At 40.5% G+C, this 22,593-nt stretch overlaps 1 protein-coding gene across 1 annotated transcript in view; it reads left to right on the plus strand.

The window, feature by feature from the left end:
• The window catches only part of LOC126108702 (treacle protein-like), a 191,583-nt gene that overhangs the window by 78,622 nt on the left and 90,368 nt on the right, over positions 1–22,593 (plus strand). The window contains exon 4 of the mRNA XM_049914019.1: positions 15,231–15,397. Coding sequence (XP_049769976.1) covers positions 15,231–15,397 — 167 coding nt within the window. The remainder of the gene's footprint in view (positions 1–15,230; positions 15,398–22,593) is intronic.

A 22,593-nucleotide genomic window follows, 5' to 3' on the forward strand; every position in this document is an offset into this window, starting at 1 on the left:
GGTGGGTGGGAAAGCAGTGGGGGTCTCAGGAGCTACAGTAAGAAGAAATAAGTTTGGTGAGTAAAGGAGAAAAATATCATGGTTATTTTTTATCTATTGCGGGAAGTTGGACTGCAGTTAGTATGGGAATTGTTAAGGTGAAGCCTTAGACATAATGCCACAAGTCACTCAACATGGGAGGAACAGTGTGTGGGGATGTAACTTGGCTATGGTGAAAGCACGTTGTGCTTCATGGAAGGAGTGTTAGTATTAGAGCATGGAATTAGTAACATTTATGGATTTTTTGGGGAGAAGGTTAGTGATATGAATTATAACACTACAAGGAAAGAGGTCTGAACAAACAAGCAAACGGATCTCTGGGCGAAGGTGGAATGAAATAATTGACACTAAACAATTTTGCAGGAAAGAATTATTGTTAAACCTAGGTAAAGATCGATGAGCATATGAATTAAGACTGCTAATCAACGGAAGAATGTAACTTGATGGGAAACGAACCTACTGAATTAAAAAAATGCTACCAAACAGAGGAAGACGTTCGTAGAACTTGAGAAAAAAAATAGTTTCACTAATCAAGAAGATCGCCAGATTTAAGAAAAGGAGCGGCAAACAGAGATCGAAGTTCGTGAGCGACGGAAGACCATCATACCAGAGAAAAAAAAAGAAAGAACGTCGTCAAAGAAAAAAGCTGACAATCAAAGAAAAAACATAACCGATGGTAACTGCTTTCTCAACGTTAAAAAAAAATTACGCGTTTGGAAAGAGGTGTTAACATTAACGCAGAATAGCTGCACAAAAAGCCAACATGTGGACATTCAACACTCATTTTCAACAGGCAGACGCAATTTTAACAGTGTGTGATTCCGTTTACGTAAAAGCATCGTGACAAATGTGCTATTTTACATTTGAAAAAATGGCAAGTACGTATTACCAGTAATCCCCGATCCGTACTAAAATGAGTGTGATGCTGTATGGCGATGACCAAAACCAGAAAAGAAAGAAAAAATGGTTGTTAAATACGTGCAACTATAACTATTCGTTCAATGGTTATGATACAACCACACATTCGTATCATCCGCCAGGGATTACACTTAAAAATCATGCGCGTATCTTGTACCATAGTCGTCTAATGGCTAAAGGTGATTTAGTGTAAGCTTGGTTGAGCATTTGGCAGGCAATTTTGCGCAAGCAGTTGAAATGTGGAAGCCGCTAGGTCGATTTTGCCAACAACCCAACCTTGCTTGATTGTATGAACCAACTTTGTTAAGACCTGTATAAGCAAACGTCAATTGAGAGCCTTCGTGTCGGCATAATTTCAAGCGATTTGAAGCAAATTACAGCTCATTAGGCAGCGAGTTGCTCGAACATATAAAAACCAATCTAGTCACTACAGTAGTAAGACGGAAGGCCTATTACCGTAAGGGTTTTTAATGAAAGGATTTAATGAGTGAATGATGGGAGATATGTTCATCATCAATTTGTGGGAGTAAATTGCCAATTTCAGCTCTTTATTGTCGCTTTAACGCGGTTTTTTTGTGCTCGTTGACACGAAATACTATGCCGCCTGTCCGCTGCTCTTTTTCTCATTGGATAGTTACAATGCGCCGATGACACGCCCCGTTGCGGTCCCATCATACCTCACAGCCAGCGCTGCCAATGTCTCTTCGCCAAACACTTCAGTGACGGCAGTGCTCCCGGTCAGAAGTCTACTTTTTACGACGACACGAACTTAACGCCTCTCGTTGCTTCAATCGACTTGCATGCAAATAGTTTCGTGTGTGTGTGTGTGTGTGTGTGTGTGTGTGTGTGTGTGTGTAGACACGGTGTTACAACTTCGTTGTTTTGTGAGTGCCTTTGTCGTGTGTAAATGAAAGCTTTGGCAGCTGTAAGAGCTGTGGCGGAGTTAATTCTTGCTTGCATGAAATCGCTGCGTAAGACAGATTTTTTTTTTTAAAAAAAAGCAAGAAACGTGTCGTGACTGTATACAGAAAAAACAGCTTGTGTGCTGAGCGACTTGCTGAAAGAAGTTGTACTGAAAGACCCTAGAATTATTTTAATCATCTGTACAACAATTTGTGGCTGGAGAGCACCGCTATGAAGTTTTGAATAATTTAATATTGAATAAACAGTTCAGCTTTCCAGATTTTCGTAGCCTCTTGTGTCATTTTGCGTAAAAAAGAAACTATCAACTGCAGATGATGTAGTTATTTACAACGAAGTACTGTCTGAAAGATGGTGCATAAATATTCGGTGAGACCGTGATAAGATTTAAAAGTGGTGCTAAAATTGGCAACTTTCTTTAAATGTTAAGAAATGTAAAATTGTGCGCTTCAGAGAACGAAAAAATTTAGTATCTCATGACCATAACGTCACTTTTGGAATTGGCCAGGTCATAGAAATACCTAGGTCTGACACTTTGTAGGGGTATGAAGTGGAATGATAGCATACCGTCAGTCGTGGGCAAAGCAGGTGGTAGACTTCGGTGTATTGGTGGGAAGTGCAGTTAGTCTACAAAGGAGATTCTTTAAAAACCACTCGTGCGACCGGTTGTAGAATATCGCTCAACTGAGTGGGACCCTTACCAAATAGGACTAACGGGGGACGGGTTCCCGGGTTCGATTCCCGGCGGGGTCAGGGATTTTCTCTGCCTCGTGATGGCTGGGTGTTGTGTGCTGTCCTTAGGTTAGTTAGGTTTAAGTAGTTCTAAGTTCTAGGGGACTGATGACCATAGCTGTTAAGTCCCATAGTGCTCAGAGCCATTTTTGAACTAACGGGGGATATTGAACGTATGCAGAGAAGGGCAGCACAAATGGTCACAGGCTTGTTTGATCCGTGGGAAGCTCAAAGGTACAGAAGGAATTGAACTGGAAGACTCTTGAAGATAGACATAAACAATCCCGAAAAAGCCTGCTAACAAAGTGCCATACATAAACAATCCCGAGAACGCCTGCTAACAAAGTTTCAGGAAACGGCATTTAATGATCACTCGGGGAACATACACTATGTGATCAAAACTATCCGGACACTTGTCTGAAAATGACATAAAAGTTCGTGGCGCCCTCCATCGGTGATGCTGGGATTCAGTATGGTGTTGGCCCACCCTTTGCCTTGATGACAGCTTCCATTCTCGCAGGCATACCAGCCCATTCTTCACGGAGTGCTGAACTGAGGAGAGGTATCGATGTCAGTCGGTGAGGCCTGGCACGAAGTCGGCGTTGCAAAACATCCCAAAGGTGTTTTGTAGGATTCAGGTTAGGATTCTGTGCAGGCCAGTCCATTACATGGATGTTATTGTCGTGTAACTACTCAGGCATAGGCCGTGCATTATGAACATGTGCTCGATCGTGTTGAAAGATGCATTCGCCATCCCCGAATTGGTCTTCAGCAGTGGGAAGCAATAAGGTGCTTAAAACATCAATGTAGGCTTGTGCTGTGATAGTGCCACGCAAAACAACAAGGGGTGCAAGTCCCCTCCATGAAAAACACGACCACGCCATAACACCACCGCCTCCGAATTTTATTCTTAGCATTGTACACGCTGGCAGATGACGTTCACCGGGCATTCGCCTTACCCACACCATGCAATTGAATCGCCACATTTTGTACCGTGATTCGTTACTCCACACAACGTTTTCCCACTCTTCAGTCGCCAAATGTTTACGATCCTTACACCAAACGAGGCGTTGTTTGACATTTACCGGCGTGATGTGTGGCTTATGAGCAGCCGCTTGACCAAGTAATGCAAGTTTTCTCACCTGCCACTTAACTGTCATAGTAATTGTATTGGATCATGATGCAGTTTGAAATTCCTGTGTGATGGTCTGGATAGCTGTCTGTCTATTACACATTACGGCCCTCTTCAACTGTCGGCGGTCTCTGCCAGCCAATAGACGAGGTCGGCCTGTACGCTTTTGTGCTGTACGTGTCCCTTCACGTTTCCACTCCATTATCACATCGGAGTGTGGAAATCTCGCGTACAGGCGTATGACACAAGTGATACCCAGTCAGCTGATCACGTTCGATGTCCGCGAGTTCCACGGAGTGCCCCTTTCTACTCTCTCACGATGTCTAATGACTGCTGAGGTCGCTGACAGGGAGTCCCTGGCTGTAGGTGGCAGCACAATGCACCTAATATGAAAAACGGAATGTTTTGGGGGTGTCCAGATACTGTTGATCACATAGTTTAATACTACCACCTACGAGTCGCTCAAATAGGTATCGTAAGGATAAGATTACTGCACGCATAGAGGCACTCATTCTTCCCGCGCTCTATACGTGAATGGAACGGAAGAAACCCTAATAACTGGAACAATGGGATGTACCCTCTGCAGATGCACTTCACGGTGGTTTGCAGAGCATAAATGTAGAAGACCATCATTCTTCCCGCGCCCAATACGTGAATGGAACGGAAGAAACACTAAAATTTGTACAATGGGACGTACCGTCTGCCACGCTTTTCACAGTAGTTTGCAGAGTCTGAATGAAGAACTGTATCCACCGGGTTCTGTTCTTGCAGACGTGGGCAGTTCGGCGCCCAGGTGTTGTGCTTGCCTGTATTTTTCTTGATTCATTTGTATATGTACACTAATTGAATGAATTTTACTCTGCAGCCCACATATTGTTTACCAATCCGTGTTCAGATCGGGTATGATAGCGTCAAGCGCAGGAAAACGTCGCTGCTTGTTTGTGTAGTCAACATCAATAAGCGCCTATGCATAGCATTGATAAAACAAAAAAAGAGGCGAACAGTTTCACCGTTCTCCACCTCATATTTCAGTTTCTTTATGCTCTGCCGACACGTCTAATCTCAGTATCCATGCAACTATACTTCATTCATCATAAAAATCTGAAGTAAACAAACACATATTCGATGATTGGTCAGCAGCCGTTACTCTCGTGCCCTGGTGTTACTCCGCCCTTGGAAGTACGTCCAACTTACGTGTTAGATATCGTATTACTGTGTGACTGTAAATGAAACCTTGACACTCTGATGTATTAACAGCCATCGACGTTTTTCTTAATCACGCTTTAGCTACGTAATTTTTATTTCAAAACTCGTGTACAGTCCCGGTCTCTGTTAGCGCTACTTATGTTCCGATTGTCCCGCTGTTCAAATGTCCCGGAATAATGGATGACGCTGCTTGCTGCTTTGTAGTGAAACACGCACGCGGAACACCGTTAATGTCTAAAACAAGTTGTTCTTAATGTTTTTCACAACATTACAAAGACAAATCAGCTTCTACGTTTATCGAGAAACATGATGTGCTAATTGTCGAGACATGTAGCGTAACGTGTAGCGTGGTAGGTGGATAACTGGGTGGACAGAGGATCGGCGGTTGTTATCTGCAATTTCCTTTTGTTCAGTTTGAATGCCTAAATCATTTAAATGTGAAATTTATTAAATATATCGTAAATAACTTGTACTTAACCATGATTTTTTCGAGAAAAATGCATGTATTCTAGTTTCCAATTACATCCCAGCTAGCACTCAAGCTTATTTCAAGGTGGATATTGAGTTTACGTTCAGTTGAAAATTCAAGATTGAAAAATCAACCTGTTACACAGCTTGTTTCAAGGTGGGTATTGAGTTTGGGTTCAGTTGAAAATTCAAGATTGAAAAATCAACCTGTTACACAGTTTACATCAAGCTGTAAAACATTAGCTTGAATTAAAATAATTTTCCCAAGCTTGAAATAAACTGTAATTTCCCTGGAAGGCTGTACAGGAGATGTGCGCGCAGCATAGCTTCCATAGACGTCCACGGGAAGCGCCACAATCGTTTATAAGCCGTGACGTAAGGGTGTTGTGTGTGACGTCATGACGGCGCGGAGTTTGGTTTGAGTGTGGCTGTCTCCAGTTCTGTTTTATCTTATTTTATTTACTTTTCTGAGCCTTGCTATGTTTACGGCCATTTTACCTTTGTGACGCGCGTTAATGGTTGTGGTTTGTTGACAAGTTTGTTTTATACTAGAAAACAGTTCGGTACGTTAATGTTACAAATGTTAAATATTACGTAACGTAATTAATTAGGTTCAATAAATTCAGATTAATATTTATATAGCTTAAAACAAGCTGTCAATACCAGGCCGTATTCCACGTGTGTAGATACAGCTGGAGCCAAGCTTGATAAGTCAAGCTTGAAATATAGCTTGAACTCTGCCAACTTTGATGTTTATTTCAAGCTAGAATCCAGCTAACAGGCTTGAATATTCCAGCTTTGATCAAGCTTATATACTTGAACTTTACAGCTGGAAACAAGTTTGAAACCGGCTTACTGTGCTATCTGGGATATCACACAAAGAGTTCTGGTTTTCATAGCAATTACACATCTTAATTATCGATATATTATAAAAGATTGTGAATATTTTGAAGTTTTTAAAACGTTACACAATTAGAGTTTTTGGAGAAAATGAAAAATCAGTTACTCTTTGTCTGAATATGTCCTTTGTTTTATAGGACAGACGTAGTCTCTCACGAGCCAGAGCGACAAGCGTCGTAGAAACATGGGAAACGATAATATTCGCGGAGTCGAACACTCTGTACAAATTGCTGCATTTTTACAGTTGTCACTTTAACACTACAGTCACCCAACAGAATTGATCAGGAGCCAAGTTACGGGATATGTCACGAGATAATGCACGAAGCTTTGTGACACTTCACTGCCGAGCGATGGCGAATTGCAGAACAGCACGTCATAAAAGAGGAGGAGGAGGAAATGTGGACTTTCCGGTAGCTTGAGATTCTGTTGCTGATCACCTTGTTATCAAAGTAGCAGCACTGAAATCTACCGCACTCCACGGAGTCCGATATGGAAGAAGTTCGGAGTTTACCAGACGACTGACTGTGGCTTCAATGTCTAACTAAATGGTGAAATCCCAACTGTGCACTTTTACGCCGCGCACAGCTCATGCAGAAAAATCACCCTTGTTAAAATCAGGAATTTTCATCACTCTCGTTTTTAATTACAGTACTATGTTAGCTATGATCGAGAACATGTTATGTTTTCCAGTGTATAATCTAAGAAGCGTATCATTATTTCCTTCTGATCAAAAATTAAATGACTTTCAAGGCTACATTGTTCTCTGCTCGCGTCTGCGTCTCTATTACAACTGTTCACTAGAGCTGTGGCGATTCGCGAATGAGTCGTTCATTTGAACGACTCTAAATAAAGAATCGTAAGAATCGACTCGTAATACGGACGAATCGTCGTTCAAAAGAATCGTAAGAGCGATTGCGTGTTTTCGAGTCGTGACGATTCCAAGTTACAACGATTCATCGATTCTTAGTACGCTATGCTTCGAAGGCAACTTCCGAATCAGATGGCAGTCAAGTGGAGGATGCGTGTGAACAAAGGGAGCTCGGAACGAACAAACGAAGTTCGTTGGCCGTAATATTACTGTGAAAACCAAGCTCAAGCTGACACTTGGCTGTGGATGACGGGAACGAGCGTAAAGGCATTTCCCATTTACGTCAGCTTATTTTGCGCGAGTAATACACGAACTAGTGATGACAGGAACGATATACAGCGAGTACACAGCTCCCAATACACACGATTAAAATCAAGAAATCCAAGTATGATGAATAAATACGTACCTCTTATATGTTGCAGATGCAATGCAAAACACACACACCTTCTTTACACACGAGCATAGCACTTGGATTATGTATTATATTTCGCGTATCTCGGAAACGGCCGTAACAATTTGAATGAAATTTTGTTTTTAGACTTGTTTTTTATTTTTGAGTTCACCTACATAGTTCCATTCTTTCGTAAAAAGTCAATTTTACAGTATATATATCCTACATAGTTCCATTCGTAAAAACCCAATTTTATATTATAAAAACTCAATTTCACACGCCATCTCGTAAAACTTTGCAAGTACGTATTGAATGTAGTTAAGGTTTTGGTTTTTATCTTTATCTGTAAATAGGTTTCTTTCCTTACAGCGCGCGATTTTACACAAAAGAATTTTTTAAATAAAAACGCGAATTTCGTGTTTCTTGGGAACGGCTTTAACAGTTTGGATAGAATTTTATATTTAGATAAAGATTTTGATTTTTAAGTTTATCTATATTGGTGTGTTTCCTGAAAAAACTCAATTTTACACAATAAGTATTTTATATCATAATTTCGTAAATCTTTGTTACTATTGGATGTTACTGTAGAGGTGTATCAAAATTTTGTGAGATGGCGGTATAACATTATCCGAATATGAACACGTTGGACTTTTACTGTACATCCTATAGTAACCATCATCCTAGATATGTTTTAGGTTAGACATGGTTTCCTCTGATTGCTGGTGTCTCGGAAATGAAAATTTATATTTATTTAACTGTTTGCTTTCAACTTTATTTGAATAGGATGATATGAGCCAAACCACATCTGCCTCACTGCTAGATTTTGTTACTATAAAACAGACGTCTGTAGTTAGATACTTTCAAGCCACACAACTAAACTGGCATACCACGTAATTTTGCACCACCTTTACTGAAATAAAACAATAGATGCAATCAAATGAAACGTGACCTTTCATCAATTAAGGTATTACACGTATAAATCGAGAATCACACTTGTATGTATGTTTACTCATAAATAAACTATTTCTGGCATATCTTATCTTGACACAGTTCGATTGTAACCCCATTGACAATTTGACATGTCCTGCCATCTGTGAGTAAGATGTAGAACTTTTTGCATTCCGTAAGAATCGTGCCATCGCAGACTAGAATGAATCGTGAACGAATCGTAGGAATCGATTCGCAATGTGAGATTGAATCGTAGGAATCGAATCGGGAAAAAGAATCGTGTTGCCCAACTCTACTGTCCACATCACTGCAGGTTAGTTGGACTAGACGGTTGGCCAGTGCTGTCCAAGTTAAATGCGCCGGTAAAGCTGTTGTCCCTTATTATCGCCGAATCGATGCACGCGTAACGCAAACACCGACTCAAATGAAGGCCTCGGCGCTTGTTCGTGACGTCACGTCAGGTAGGCACGGCGAACGCCAGGTCTGTTGCAGGCATACTCATAATGATGGTGTCTCCCTCTCTGACACAGGAAAATGTGAAACTATTGGCGGTAGTTGACCAACACACATTGTTCTGTGAGATTTCTGCAATCAATTAATTGCGCAATTCATTACACTTCTTAACAAATAGTGTACTCCTGGACTTAAATTTCCACATGTTTTAAGGATTGACATACAAAAACAACGTCACGGTCCAGCAGCAACAGAATTCGTGATTGTTTACCTTATTTATAAATCTGAGGAAGTTACGTTTGTACTGGGTTGCTTTTACAAGAGACTGTGAACATATTGGTGCTCTTCTTTAGGTATCTCGGTTGACTGTGGGGTGAGGAGCACTGAATGTTAATGAAATATCTTGCGATTGTACACGTTGGGGGAGGGGGTGGGGGACAGAAGGAGAGGCAAAAGAGAGATACTTGTTTTATCAAAAAAAAAAATTTATCTTATAAAGTTTCTCCTTTCAGTTGAAAGAGGGGAATATTTATCTTTTCTAATGTGCATGTTTAAAAAAGTTTAAGCTCAGCAGTATTTTCGATCTATGAAGCTATTTTGTTTCCTGTTTAGAATTCCTTTCGTTGAAAACGACTGTAATCTAATGACTGGCAACAGTTGGACAAAAAATGGCTCTGAGCGCTATGGGACTCAACATCTATGGTCATCAGTCCCCTAGAACTTAGAACTACTTAAACCTAACTAACCTAAGGACATCACACAACACTCACTCATCACGAGGCAGAGAAACAGTTGGACATTTACACATGTAAATTAGTTCACATTTCCAGTGACGATGTCAAACGAAAATAAATAAATAATTAAATAAATAAAAGAAACGAGTTAATTGTAAGGGGGTTGGGGTAAGTTTCGATAACAAAATGGATCAAGTAAATATAGTTACTTGAATGTAAAATATCCGAAGCTTGCAGTGGGGCAAAGCATCTTCTCATATTGATCTACGTTTGTTTCGACAGGATTCAGTAATACAGAACTATGATCTTCATTTGTAGCTTTACGATAGTAAGAAAATTTATCTAAATAAAACCACAGAATTCAAAACAATACCAAACATTTTGTCCGAGAATAAGAGATTTATAGTGATAAGCGCGCCCAGGCGTTTCTGCCCGCAACAGGCCTAGCGTTCGCCGTGCCTAGCTGACGTGACGTCACAGACAAGCGGCGAGGCCCACCTTTGAGTCGGTGTTGGTAACGCACAGCATAAAACATCATCGGACTATGACTGCACTCGGGACACGTGAAACGAAATCCAATGAAGTTCCAGCAAACGGGGGAGAATGTTGTTGTTGTGGTCTTCAGTCCAGAGACTGGTTTGATGCTACTCTATCCTGCGCAAGCTTCTTCATCTCCCTTCTACTGCAACCTACATCCTTCTGAATCTGCTTGGTGTATTCATCTCTTGGTCTCCCTCTACGATTTTTATCCTCCACGCTGCCCTCCAATGCTAAATTTCTGATCCCTTGATGCCTCAGAACATGTCCTACCAACCGATCCCTTCTTCTGGTCAAGTTGTGCCACAAACTTCTCTTCTCCCCAATCCTATTCAATACGTCCTCATTAGTTATGTGATCTATCCATCTAATCTTCAGCATTCTTCTGTAGCAACACATTTCGAAAGCTTCTATTCTCTTCTTGTCCAAACTATTTATCGTCCATGTTTCACTGCCATACATGATTACACTCCATACAAATACTTTCAGAAACGTCTTCCTCACGCTTAAATCAATACTCGATGTTAACAAATTTCTCTTCTTCAGAAACGCTTTATTTGCCATTGTCAGTCTACATTTGATATCCTCTCTACTTCGACCATCATCAGTTATTTTGCTCCCCAAATAGCAAAACTCCTTTAATACTTTGTCTCATTTCCTAATCTAATACCCTCAACATCACCCGACTTAATTCGACTACATTCCATTATCCTCGTTTTGCTTTTGTTTATGTTCATCTTATATCCTCCTTTCAAGACACTATCCATTCCGTTCAACTGCTCTTCCAGGTCCTTTGCTGTCTTTGACAGAATTACAAAGTCATCGGCGAACCTCAAAGTTGTTATTTCTTCTGCATGAATTTTAATACCTACTCCGAACTTTTCTTTTGTTTCCTTCACTGATTGCTCAATATACAGATTGAATAACATCGGGGAGAGGCTACAACCCTGTCTCACTCCCTTCCCAACCACTGGTTCCCTTTCATGCCCCTCAACTCTTATAACTGCCATTTGGTTTCTATACAAATTGTAAATAGCCTTTCGCTCCCTGTATTTTACCCTTGCCACCTTCAGAATTTGAAAGAGAGTATTCCAGTCAACATTGTCGAAAGCTTTCTCTAAGTCTACAAATGCTAGAAACGTAGGTTTGCCTTTCCTTAATTTATTTTCTAAGATAAGTCGTAGGGTCAGTATTGCCTCACGTGTTCCAACATTTCTGCGGAATACAAACTGATCTTCCCCGAGGTCGGCTTCTACCAGTTTTTCCATTCGTCTGTAAAGAACTCGCGTTAGTATTTTGCAGCTGTGACTTATTAAACTGATAGTTCGGTAATTTTCACGTCTGTCAACACCTGCTTTCTTTGGGATTCTAATTATTATATTCTTCTTGAAGTCTGTGGGTATTTCGCCTATCTCATACATCTTGCTTACCAGATGGTAGAGTTTTGTCAGGGCTGGCTCTCCCAAGGCCGTCAGTAGTTCTAATGGAATGTTGTCTACTCCCGGGGCCTTGTTTCGACTCGGGTCTTTCAGTGCTCTGTCAAACTCTTCACGCAGTATCTTATCTCCCATTTCATCTTCATCTACATCCTCTTCCATTTCCATAATATTGTCCTCAAGTACATCCCCCTTGTTTAGTCCCTCTATGTACTCCTTCCACCTTTCTGCTTTCCCTTCTTTGCTTAGAACTGGGTTTCCATCTGAGCTCTTGATATTCATACAAGTGACGCGGGAGAACATGAGGTTTATTCTTATGCAGTAATTTACAGAAATTTAGTAAAGCTGTTATGATCTGTCATAGGGACCTCGATCGTGCTCATTGAGTATTCTGACACGAAAACTGCACGGCTGTTGCTGCAGCATGTGTATTGCGTGGGTAGCAGCAGATCGATATCGCTCCATTTCGTTCTCAGTTGTAATCTACTGTAAATCACATCGTTATCTTGATCCAAGTATAAGCAGTATCGTTTGTAAAGTTTTGCTGGGACGGGGTGGTAGCCGTTAGCAAGAGCATCAGTATATGCCAACCACAGTCACTGCTGGTACCACATTCTGCTCCATGCTTTGAACTGACACACGTTTTTACGAAAGCGTAACGGTTTTGTGCACGCCAGGAATCGAAACTTGTGACCTATATGAAACCATATTATTTTATCACACATAGTTACGTTATATCTGATACATTTCTACGACAGCGCCAAGTTACATTATGAGATTGGCAATAGCCATAGTCAAAACATATCGGTCTGAAATGTTCAGACTTTCGTAGACCTTTGGCACGAATGAACGATGTAATAGGAAGCCCAAAAATCAAGAAATGTTCGACAAATGGTTGGTATGTTCCTCGACTTTTTTTCCGCCATTAATTCAACGGTAGGGCAGGCATTTACGGCTATTAGTACTTTCAGATTTGTTACGCTGTAATCCGTCAGAGAGATGATAAATTATATTTGGTATGTCAAACGTATTTACCTGACTGTGGTATCGGGCGACTCTCTATATAAATTTCACTTTTAATAATCGGAACCTCGTAAATAGAAGTAGAATTTTTTTACACCACATTACCTGCAACTGCGTAGAAAACATTCCGCTGTAAAAGTTGTTCACGGTCGCTAGCAACCCTTAATGAGCGTTAGATAACATTTAACAGGCGTTCAACAAGAGGACGTTAATCAGTACGAAACGGAACAACAATCTTATCGCCAGACACGAATAACATATGAAAATTACGCAACATATAGAATGAATATTGAGATTGCAAATTAATGATTACATCTGTTACTTACGTTGGGTAATTTCAAAGATTTAGAAACACACATATTGTCTTTTAGGTTCCTCATTTGTTTGTTATTTTTTCAAATTTAATAAAATCAATTAATGGTTTCGTTTCATCCTGCCCACTTGTCAAATATGGGGTGCCTAGGAAACCTGCTTTTCTCGTATCGCTAGACAACAGTTCAAGCAAATCGTATTAATGAATTTTATTACGAAAGGAAATATTTACAATACTGAACATTGTGCTAAACAGATGCGTCGCAACCAAAGGGCGACAGACAAAATAAGAAATCTCTTCGGTATAGACAATGTCGCACAATAGAAGTGCAATTCGGGGAAAAACAAAAAGGGCTCCATCCTCAAAGGTTGCAGGTCGAACATATGAAGAATGTCGATACTGGAACCATCGCTATAATAGTTTTAAATTGTCGTAGCTGTGTTGGGAAAGTACCAGAGCTCCTAGAGTTAATATAAAGCACTAATGCCCAAATTGTTATAGACTCGGAAAGCAGATAAGTTCAGCCAACAGTTTTGCGAGGGACCTAATGGTGCTCAGAAAGGATAGGCTAAACACAGTTGGCAGTGGTTTACCGCTGATGGAAGTAGTTTATCGTGTAGCGAAATTGAACCAGACAGTTCGTGATAGTCAGTGTGGGCAGAGGTCATTCATTCTTGGCAACCGGAATATAATAATAATTGGACCCTTTATCAACCTCCCAACTCAGATTTTACAATTACTGAAAGATTCTAAGAAAACTTGAGTTTAATTTCAGACACGTACCTGACTCATACAATTATAGTTGGTAGTGACTTTAATTTCCCCTTGATATGTTAGCGAAAATACATGTTTAAATCTGGACGTCAACATAAAACATCCAGAATTGTGCTTAATGTGTTCTAGGGAAATTATTTTGAGCAGTTAGTTCATGAGCCCATGTGAATAGTAAACAGTTGTGAAAACAAACAAATAATCCTGAGCAAATAATGAGCATCAAAACTGATACAGGGATCAGTGAACACAGGGTTGTCATAGCGAGATTGCATATTGTAACCCCCAAATCTCCCAGAAATAAACAAAAAATATAGCTATTCAAAAAGCAGATAAAAATTCACTTGATGTCTTCAAGAAAGACAACTCATTTCCACCTAAATTACCAAGATAATTTTGGACCAGATGTGGCTTGAATTCAAAGAAATAGTATCAACAGCAATTGGGAGATTTATACGAAATAAATTAACAAACAAAGCTGACCTGTCTTGGTACACAAAACAGATCAGAACACTGTCTCAGAAACAACAAAAAAAGCATGCCAAATTTATACGAACACAAACTCCCCAAGATTGGCGATCTTTTACAGACACTCAAAATTTAGCACGGACTTCAATATATGATGCTTATAGTAGTTTCCACAATGAAACTTTGTCTCGAAACTTGGCAGAAAATCTAGAGAGATTCTGGTTGTATGTAAAACATGCTAGCGACAAAACACAGTCAGTGCCTTCTTTGCGCAATAGCAATAGAAATACTATCAGTGACGGTGCTGCCATGGTAGAGTTACTGAACATAGCCTTTCAAACTTCCATCAAAGAAGACAAAGTAAATATTCCAGAATTCAAATCAAGAACAGCTGCCAACATGAGTTGCAACTTGACATTTAATAAAAGCAGGTCTTCTGGTCCAGACTGGATACCAGGTAGGTTCCTTTCAGAGTATGCTGGCACAATAGCTCCATACTTAACAATCATATACAACTGCTTGCTCAACGAAAGATCTGTACCCAAAGCCTGGAAAGTTGCACAGCTCACACCACATTTGCACCTCTCAGTTTTACTCGGTGATGCCTTCAAAAGGTACTCATTCATTCGTTCAGTGTGTTCTGTAGCTCCCGTTGAGGAGGAGAAGAATGTTGGGGATGTGGAGCAAGTCAATTTACTAGCAAAATAAACAAATAATAGAAACTTAATCTGTATTGACAATGAACTATGTCAGTACTGTTTAATACTATTTGTGCCTACACTAGCTAAACGGAATCCAGTATTTTAATTGGACATCTGGTGGTAAGCTAATACTGCTTATTACCTACATGTGCAAGAACAGAAGCTTTTGAATAATAAATTACTATTTCTGAGTTTTGGGCAACACCCCTATCTTCTCACTTTTTATGTCTCATCAAATTGAGAATTAATTGTCAAATGTTACTGTCAACAGGTGCAGCGAGCGATGCCTTCCGGCGAGCAAGTACTGCCTAAAGCACATCTTAAACGACCCAAACCAGATGCTCTACGTCCCCTGTGTCGGCCGCCGTAACTTGACCTTGGAGCAGCGTGACGAGGAATTTTCCAAAAGCAGGAGGAAGGCACGCCGTACTTCGACTGGTTAGTTCTGATTGTCTCTTGTCCTGCCTTCGTGAGGTTGTCAGAGAACTATTACAGATCTTTCATAGAATCTCACATCATGGCCCAACTTTTATAAAATGTGTCATAGAAGTAACCCAGTACAGTTAGTTGTTCTGTGCATCTTTATTCTGACTCCTTGCTGTGATGTGTAGCAAATCCATTTTACAATTAAGTACATTCACTTAACACACACACACACACACACACACACACACACACACACACACACACACGCACGCGCACGCACGCGCTGTCTCTCTCTCTCTCTCTCTCTCTCTCTCTCTCTCTCTCTCTCTCTCTGTGGGTGTTGAAAAGTTTTTGTGGCTGAATGCAACACTCCTTTCTGTGACAAATGAAGGCAGGGTGATGGATATTGTAAATCATTTCTCATTCTAGTATTATATTTTCTGAATGTTACTATTGTTTTCAAACTGTGACTGTTTACAAGAAACTTCAAGGTGAACCTTTTCTCAGTACTCCCAACCGCTGGAACAACTTACTCAAGAGGTTATGGAGTGGACTCCACACATGATCGTCATTATTACATTCTTCTGCGCAAAAAACACATTTTTCTTCACTGGAGCAATTCCGTGCCATAAATGGTCTTATTTCGGAAAAAGTTCTCACAAGACCATAACAGACTCAGATGAAATTGTTTATGAACATGAAAACATGTTCCCCAATAAACATTGGTACAGATTTACTTTCAATAATTACAGATCATTTGTTTGACCCCAAAGTGCAGCTTTTAGTAGTGCAACCTGGAATTTTGGGCAACTTTAAGACACATTCTCTCTGGCAGTATTGTCTTGAAAGAAAAAAAATGTAGGCTATCCTATATAACACTTTGTGTTCCCTTAATTTTGAAAAAAAAAAAGTTATTGTCAATTTTCCTATAGAAAATCTGAAGCAAAGTCAGTTGAAAAAATAGACACTTGAAAGAAAAAAAGAAAAATGAAGTTTGGCTTTTTATATCTCCGTAAGTAATCTCCGATATATAAAAGAAAATATCCAGACTGACTGAGTCATTATCTCCCACTCCAAACTACTAAGAAAAGAAATTTGAAATTTGGAGAGGGTGTTGATCTTATAATGTAGACACTGCTTAAGAAGGGATTTTTTGAAATTCTGCCTGTGAGGGGATTTTGAAGCTATAACTGGTTTCTCAGTCAGAAATAAAAAAATACCTGTTTAATCATTTTTGGAAATTTATCCCCTATGGAGATGAAATTTTTTTTTAAAGTAAATCATTTCTCAAAGACTATTACAGCGTTTTTAAAGCTACATGTATAAAAATTGGTATTTGGAAATTCAACCCCTGTGAAAATTTGTATTTGGCTTCTTGGGGGTCGGGGGGGCTGGGGGGGGGGGGGGGGGCACATTGGCCAGATGCGACTAGGACTTATGTTGACTTCCCCAGAGAGAACTAAACAGTTGTGGAATGTAATGAAAGGTGTCAAATTTGAGTATCTGTGGAATACGGGCACATTTTCACTACACCTCCACTTTCTTGCTGCCTTTTAGGGCCCTATATGCTCAAACTGCAAAACCAAACCAACGTTTTAGGTGGTTTGGAACATGGTACTTCTAGCAAAAATGGTTTAAAAGAGTTTGCAGCAAACAGCCTTCTGTAAATGTGGTCTAAAAATACCTATTTTTGTCGTTTTTACAAAAATTGTCAATTTGGGTTTCAGTTTACAAACTAGTGGAAAGCAGTCAGAGGAAAAATTTATATTATAAGACTTTTTCTTTGCAAATTATCACTTGCAATGTTTCAGGTCTATCACACAGTTACTTCATGAAATATGAAAAGGTGAACCTTTTTTTCCAAGTATCTATTTTTTCGGCTGACTTTGCTTCAAACTGTCTACATGAAAATTGCTCGAAAAATCTGTTTTTTCGTATTCCACTTAAGAGAGTGCTCACAACGGTCTAATTTTGTTTCTTTCAACAAAATATTGCCAGAGATATTGTATCTCAAAAGTTGCCAAAAACTGTTGTGGTGCACGATTGAAAGCTGCACCACGTGTCAAACAAACGACTACATCTGTGCAAGTATTAAACTGGTGAAAGTAAAACTATACCAATGTCCACAGGGAACACGTGCGAATGTTCACTCAAAATTTCATCAAAGTCAGTGATGGTCATGCAGGAACTTCTAGACAACTTGACACAGTGTGACCATACCAAATTCTAGCTTTGCTCTGTTTCGGTAATTTTTTTTACTTTTCATCACACATTGCTTCATTACCAAATTAGTTATTCCTCAGTACCTCAGGCCTCAGTACCTCAGGCAATACTGACCCTACGACTTATCTTAGAAGAAAGATCAAGGAAAGGCAAACCTACGTTTCTAGCATTCGTAGACTTAGAGAAAGCTTTTGACAATGTTGATTGGAATACTCTCTTTCAAATTCTGAAGGTTGCAGGGGTCAAATACAGGGAGCGAAAGGCTATTTACAGTTTGTACAGAAACTAGATGACAGTTATAAGAGTCGAGGGGCGTGAAAGGGAAGCAGTGGTTAGGAAGGGATTGAGACAGGGCTGTAGCCTCTCCCCGATGTTATTCAATCTGTATATTGAGCAAGCAGTAAAGGAAACGAAAGAAAAATTGGGAGTAGGTATTAAAATCCATGGAGAAGAAATAAAAACTTTGAGGTTCGCCGATGACATTTTAATTCTGTCAGAGACAGCAAAGGACTTGGAAGAGCAGTTGAACAGAATGAACAGTGTCTTGAAGGAGGGTATAAGATGAACATCAACAAAAGCAAAACGAGGATAATGGAATGTAGTCGATTTAAGTCGGGTGATGCTGAGGGAGTTAGATTAGGAAATGAGACACTTAAAGTGGTAAAGGAGTTCTGCTATTTGGGGAGCAAAATAACTGATGATGGTCGAAGTAGAGAGGATATAAAATGTAGACCGGAAATGGCAAGGAAAGCATTTCTGAAGAAGAGAAATTTGTTAACATCGAGTATAGATTTAAATGTCAGGATGTCGTTCCTGAAAGCATTTGTATGGAGTGTAGCCATGTATGGAAGTGAAACGTGGATGATAAATAGTTTAGACGAGAAGAGAATGGAAGCTTTCAAAATGTGGTGCTACAGAAGAATGCTGAAGATTAGATGGGTAGATCACATAACTAATGAGGAGGTATTGAATAGAATTGGGGAGAAGAGGAGTTTGTGGCACAACTTGTCTAGAAGAAGGGATCGGTTGGTAGGACACGTTCTGGGGCAGTGAGGGATCACCAATTTAGTATTGGAGGGCAGCGTGGAGGGTAAAAATCGTAGAGGGAGACCAAGAGATGAATACAATAAGCAGATTGAGAAGGATGTAGGCTGCAGTAGGTACTGGGAGATGAAGCTTGCACAGGATAGAGTAGCATGGAGAGCTGCATCAAACCAGTCTCTGGACTGAATACCACAACACCACCACCTCAGGTTGTGTCCTATTCATCTGCCCCTTTTTTCTACCTGATTTTATTTGGTAACTGTTCAATTGTTACTGGAGCTATTCGTTTAATCTTCAGCAGTCTACACTAGCATCATATTTTAGGATCTCCTAGTCTGTTCTTTTCTCACCTTCAATGTACTTATCTGTACTTCTCCTGTCTTTTGGAATCCAGCGGAAAACTCCCTCACTCCAGCTACCACCCAGTCTGTTGACTGTATAAACTGCCCACATCCATTGCACAGCCTCTCAATGCTGCAGGTAGCAGCACTATCGTGTCTCCTGCATGCTCCCACTGGCATCACAGCGTGTTCTCCCACCCCTACCCTGCTGTCTCTCCTCTTTCCCACGTAATGCCTCCTCTTTACACCCACCACTCAACCCGGCAGATTGCTGCTCATTTCAGATGCAGTTGCACTCGGCCCCCTGCACCCGGAGAGGGGGATGGAGAGAGAGAGAGAGAGAGAGAGAGAGAATATCTGCGCGTGCTTTTTTTTTTTCTTTTTCTGAAGACGGACTTTATCTGAAGGCTTAATATCTTCCTGGTTTCAACGCCTCCTCTGTGACAGGTGTAATCTATCCTTTCCATATTATTGAGTCTACTCACCAGGCAGCAGGAGAAGACACACACAAAGTTTAAGTAAATGTGCAAGCAGTCAGAACCAGTGGCTCCTTCTTCTGCCAGAGGTATTGAAGAAGAAGTAAGAGAATCGAAGGAAAACGACTGGAAAGATTTAGGAAATGAGAAGAGTATGGAAAAGTCACCCCAGAATCCCAGATCGGGGCAGCATGAGAAGAAAATATTGACTGTTGGGTACTGCATCAGATGAGATTTAAAAACCTGAGAGCTTGAGGGAGGAATATAGGGTAACACACGAAACAGAGGTTACTGACAAAACATTGTACAAGAGGTAATAAAACTGGAACGCTAAATGCATTGTGTGGGGTAGAGGTGGGGGCTGGGGAAAAAATGGACGGGCCAGAAAATAAAAAACTAAAAGGGGTGAAGAAAGGAGTACTGAGAGTAAAGAAATTAATGTAAATTAAGGCCAGGTGGGTGGTGAGAACTGAGATGTCTATTTCATCACACTTGCCACCAGTCTTCCCCTAGACACCAGTTTCTCAGTACTGTATAGGTGGGAATGAACGGGCATTACAATATGACCTTGGTTCTCATCACCCACCTGGGCGTAATTTGCATCAATTTCTTCAGTCTCAGCGTTTCTTCTAAGTAACTATTCCTTTATCCATTCCCTTTTAGTTTTCTGTATCTTTCATTTTCTGACTTGCTTATTTTTCCCTGTCCCCCCCCCCCCCCCCCTCTCTCTCTACCACATGCAATGCACTTACATTTACACTCTTACTAATTCTTGCACAATGGTTTTATGATTATCTCTGTCTTGCTTATTACCCTATCTTACACCTTTAAGCTATTAGGTTTCGAAATGTCATCTGGTCGGAATGCCGAACAGTCGAGCTTTCCTTTCCGTCCCATCTGGTAAGTCTCCCCTGACCCGGCTTCTGCGGATTCTTCTGAACTCTCATTTTATAAATCGAAATTCTTTCAGCACCTGCTCATTTGTTAAAAATTTAATTCTACTCGTATGCCTTCAAGGGAGGTGAAAAGATGATAATCTGAAGGTACCAAGTCAGGTGAATATGGCAGAGGTTCAAAACATCCCGTCAAATGAGTCCAGGAACACCTCGGTGGCTTAGGCTGTGCGAGGACAGGCATTTCGTGGAATGAGCATGCTCCTCTTGCAAGTATTCCCCTACTTTTGTTTTGAATGCTCCTTTTTAATTTTTTTAGGGTCTCATGACGTCATTATGCATTGGTGGTCCCACCCTGAGGCAGAAATTCAATCAACAAGATGCCTTCTTGGTCCCAAAACTCAGAAGCCATGATTTTTTTGGTCAAAGTTGTGATTTTGAATTTTTCAGCAGATAAGAAAAATCACAACAGAGCTCAGAAAATCTTCACCTTCCATTTAAAGTCACTCAAGAAACTCCCAGCCACTACTGCTGGTCTGTCAGCTGTTTTGGGACCCATCTTGCACACAGTTTTCTGGTTTACCATAATTTCTGTGATTGGTCGTCTTCACAAACTTTTTCATCAATTTTTTTTGTACCAACTCATCAATCAAAATGGAAAGTCTTAAAGTCCTCTGTTCATCATGAACATTTGTTCAACCTCCACTAAACTCACTATACCACTTGAACATTCTTGTTCTGTTCACAACTCCTTTGCCGTAAACTTTTTTGATTCGTGAAAATGTTTTGGTAGGTGTCATTCCTTCATTGAGTAAGAAACGGATCACAGCATGTGGCTTGCGCTTGGCAAAATTTTTTACTGACATCTTTTACACAACTGGAAATCCCAATGTGAGTTTGCATATTACCATGTTCCTGCAATGCTCGCTCTAGCCAGAGGATTCCCTCTCCCCCCCCTCTCTCTCTCTCCCCCTCCCCCCTCTCCCCCCTCCCCACCCACTCCCCTCCCTCTCCCATTCATTGTTGTCAAGCCTCAGAAAACAAAAAACCACACCCCAATATGATGACAGTACACTTACTTTCTGAATATGCCATGTACAACATGTGTTTGTTTTATTTAAAAAGTACAGTATTGTTCTTGACAGTGCTACCAACAGAAACGACGTAATATCACCTAAGTAATACTGCAAGCCACAGCCTTCTACATAAAAAGTGCTGATGTTATTTGATCTTGAAGTAAGAAACGGATCACAGCATGTGGCTCGCGCTTGGCAAAATTTTTTACTTACATCTTTTACACAACTGGAAATCCCAATGTGAGTTTACATATTACCATGTTCCTGCAATGCTCGCTCTAGTCAGAGGATCCCCCCCCCCCCTCTCTCTCTCTCTCTCTCTCTCTCTCTCTCTCTCTCTCTCTCTCTCCTTCCCTCCCTCCCTCCCTCCCCCCCCCTCGCCTCCTTCTCCCATTCATTGTTGTCAAGCCAGAGAAAACAAAAAACCACACCCCAATATGATGACAGTACACTTACTTTCTGAACATGCCATGTACAACATGTGTTTGTTTTATTTAAAAAGTACAGTATTGTTCTTGACAGTGCTACCAACAGAAACGACGTAATATCACCTAAGTAATACTGCAAGCCACAGCCTTCTACATAAAAAGTGCTGATGTTATTTGATCTTGAAGTAAGAAACGGATCACAGCATGTGGCTCGCACTTGGCAAAATTTTTTACTTACATCTTTTACACAACTGGAAATCCCAATGTGAGTTTACATATTACCATGTTCCTGCAATGCTCGCTCTAGTCAGAGGATTCCCCCCCCCCCCCCTCTCTCTCTCTCTCTCTCTCTCTCTCTCTCTCTCTCTCTCTCTCTCTCTCCTTCCCTCCCTCCCTCCCCCCCCTCGCCTCCTTCTCCCATTCATTGTTGTCAAGCCAGAGAAAACAAAAAACCACACCCCAATATGATGACAGTACACTTACTTTCTGAACATGCCATGTACAACATGTGTTTGTTTTATTAAAAAAGTGCAATATTGTTCTTGACAGTGCTAGCAACAGAAACGACATAATATCACCTAAGTAATACTGCAAGCCACAGCCTTCTACATAAAAAAGAGCTGATGTTATTTGATCTTGAAGTAATGGACATAAAATGTTCAACAACAAAAACCTATACTTCACATTTGCATTTAGGGTGAATTGTATACATTTTATTAATGAAATT

This window comes from Schistocerca cancellata, chromosome 11 (genome assembly GCF_023864275.1).
Source record: "Schistocerca cancellata isolate TAMUIC-IGC-003103 chromosome 11, iqSchCanc2.1, whole genome shotgun sequence".
In the NCBI taxonomy this organism is placed as follows: domain Eukaryota; kingdom Metazoa; phylum Arthropoda; class Insecta; order Orthoptera; family Acrididae; genus Schistocerca; species Schistocerca cancellata.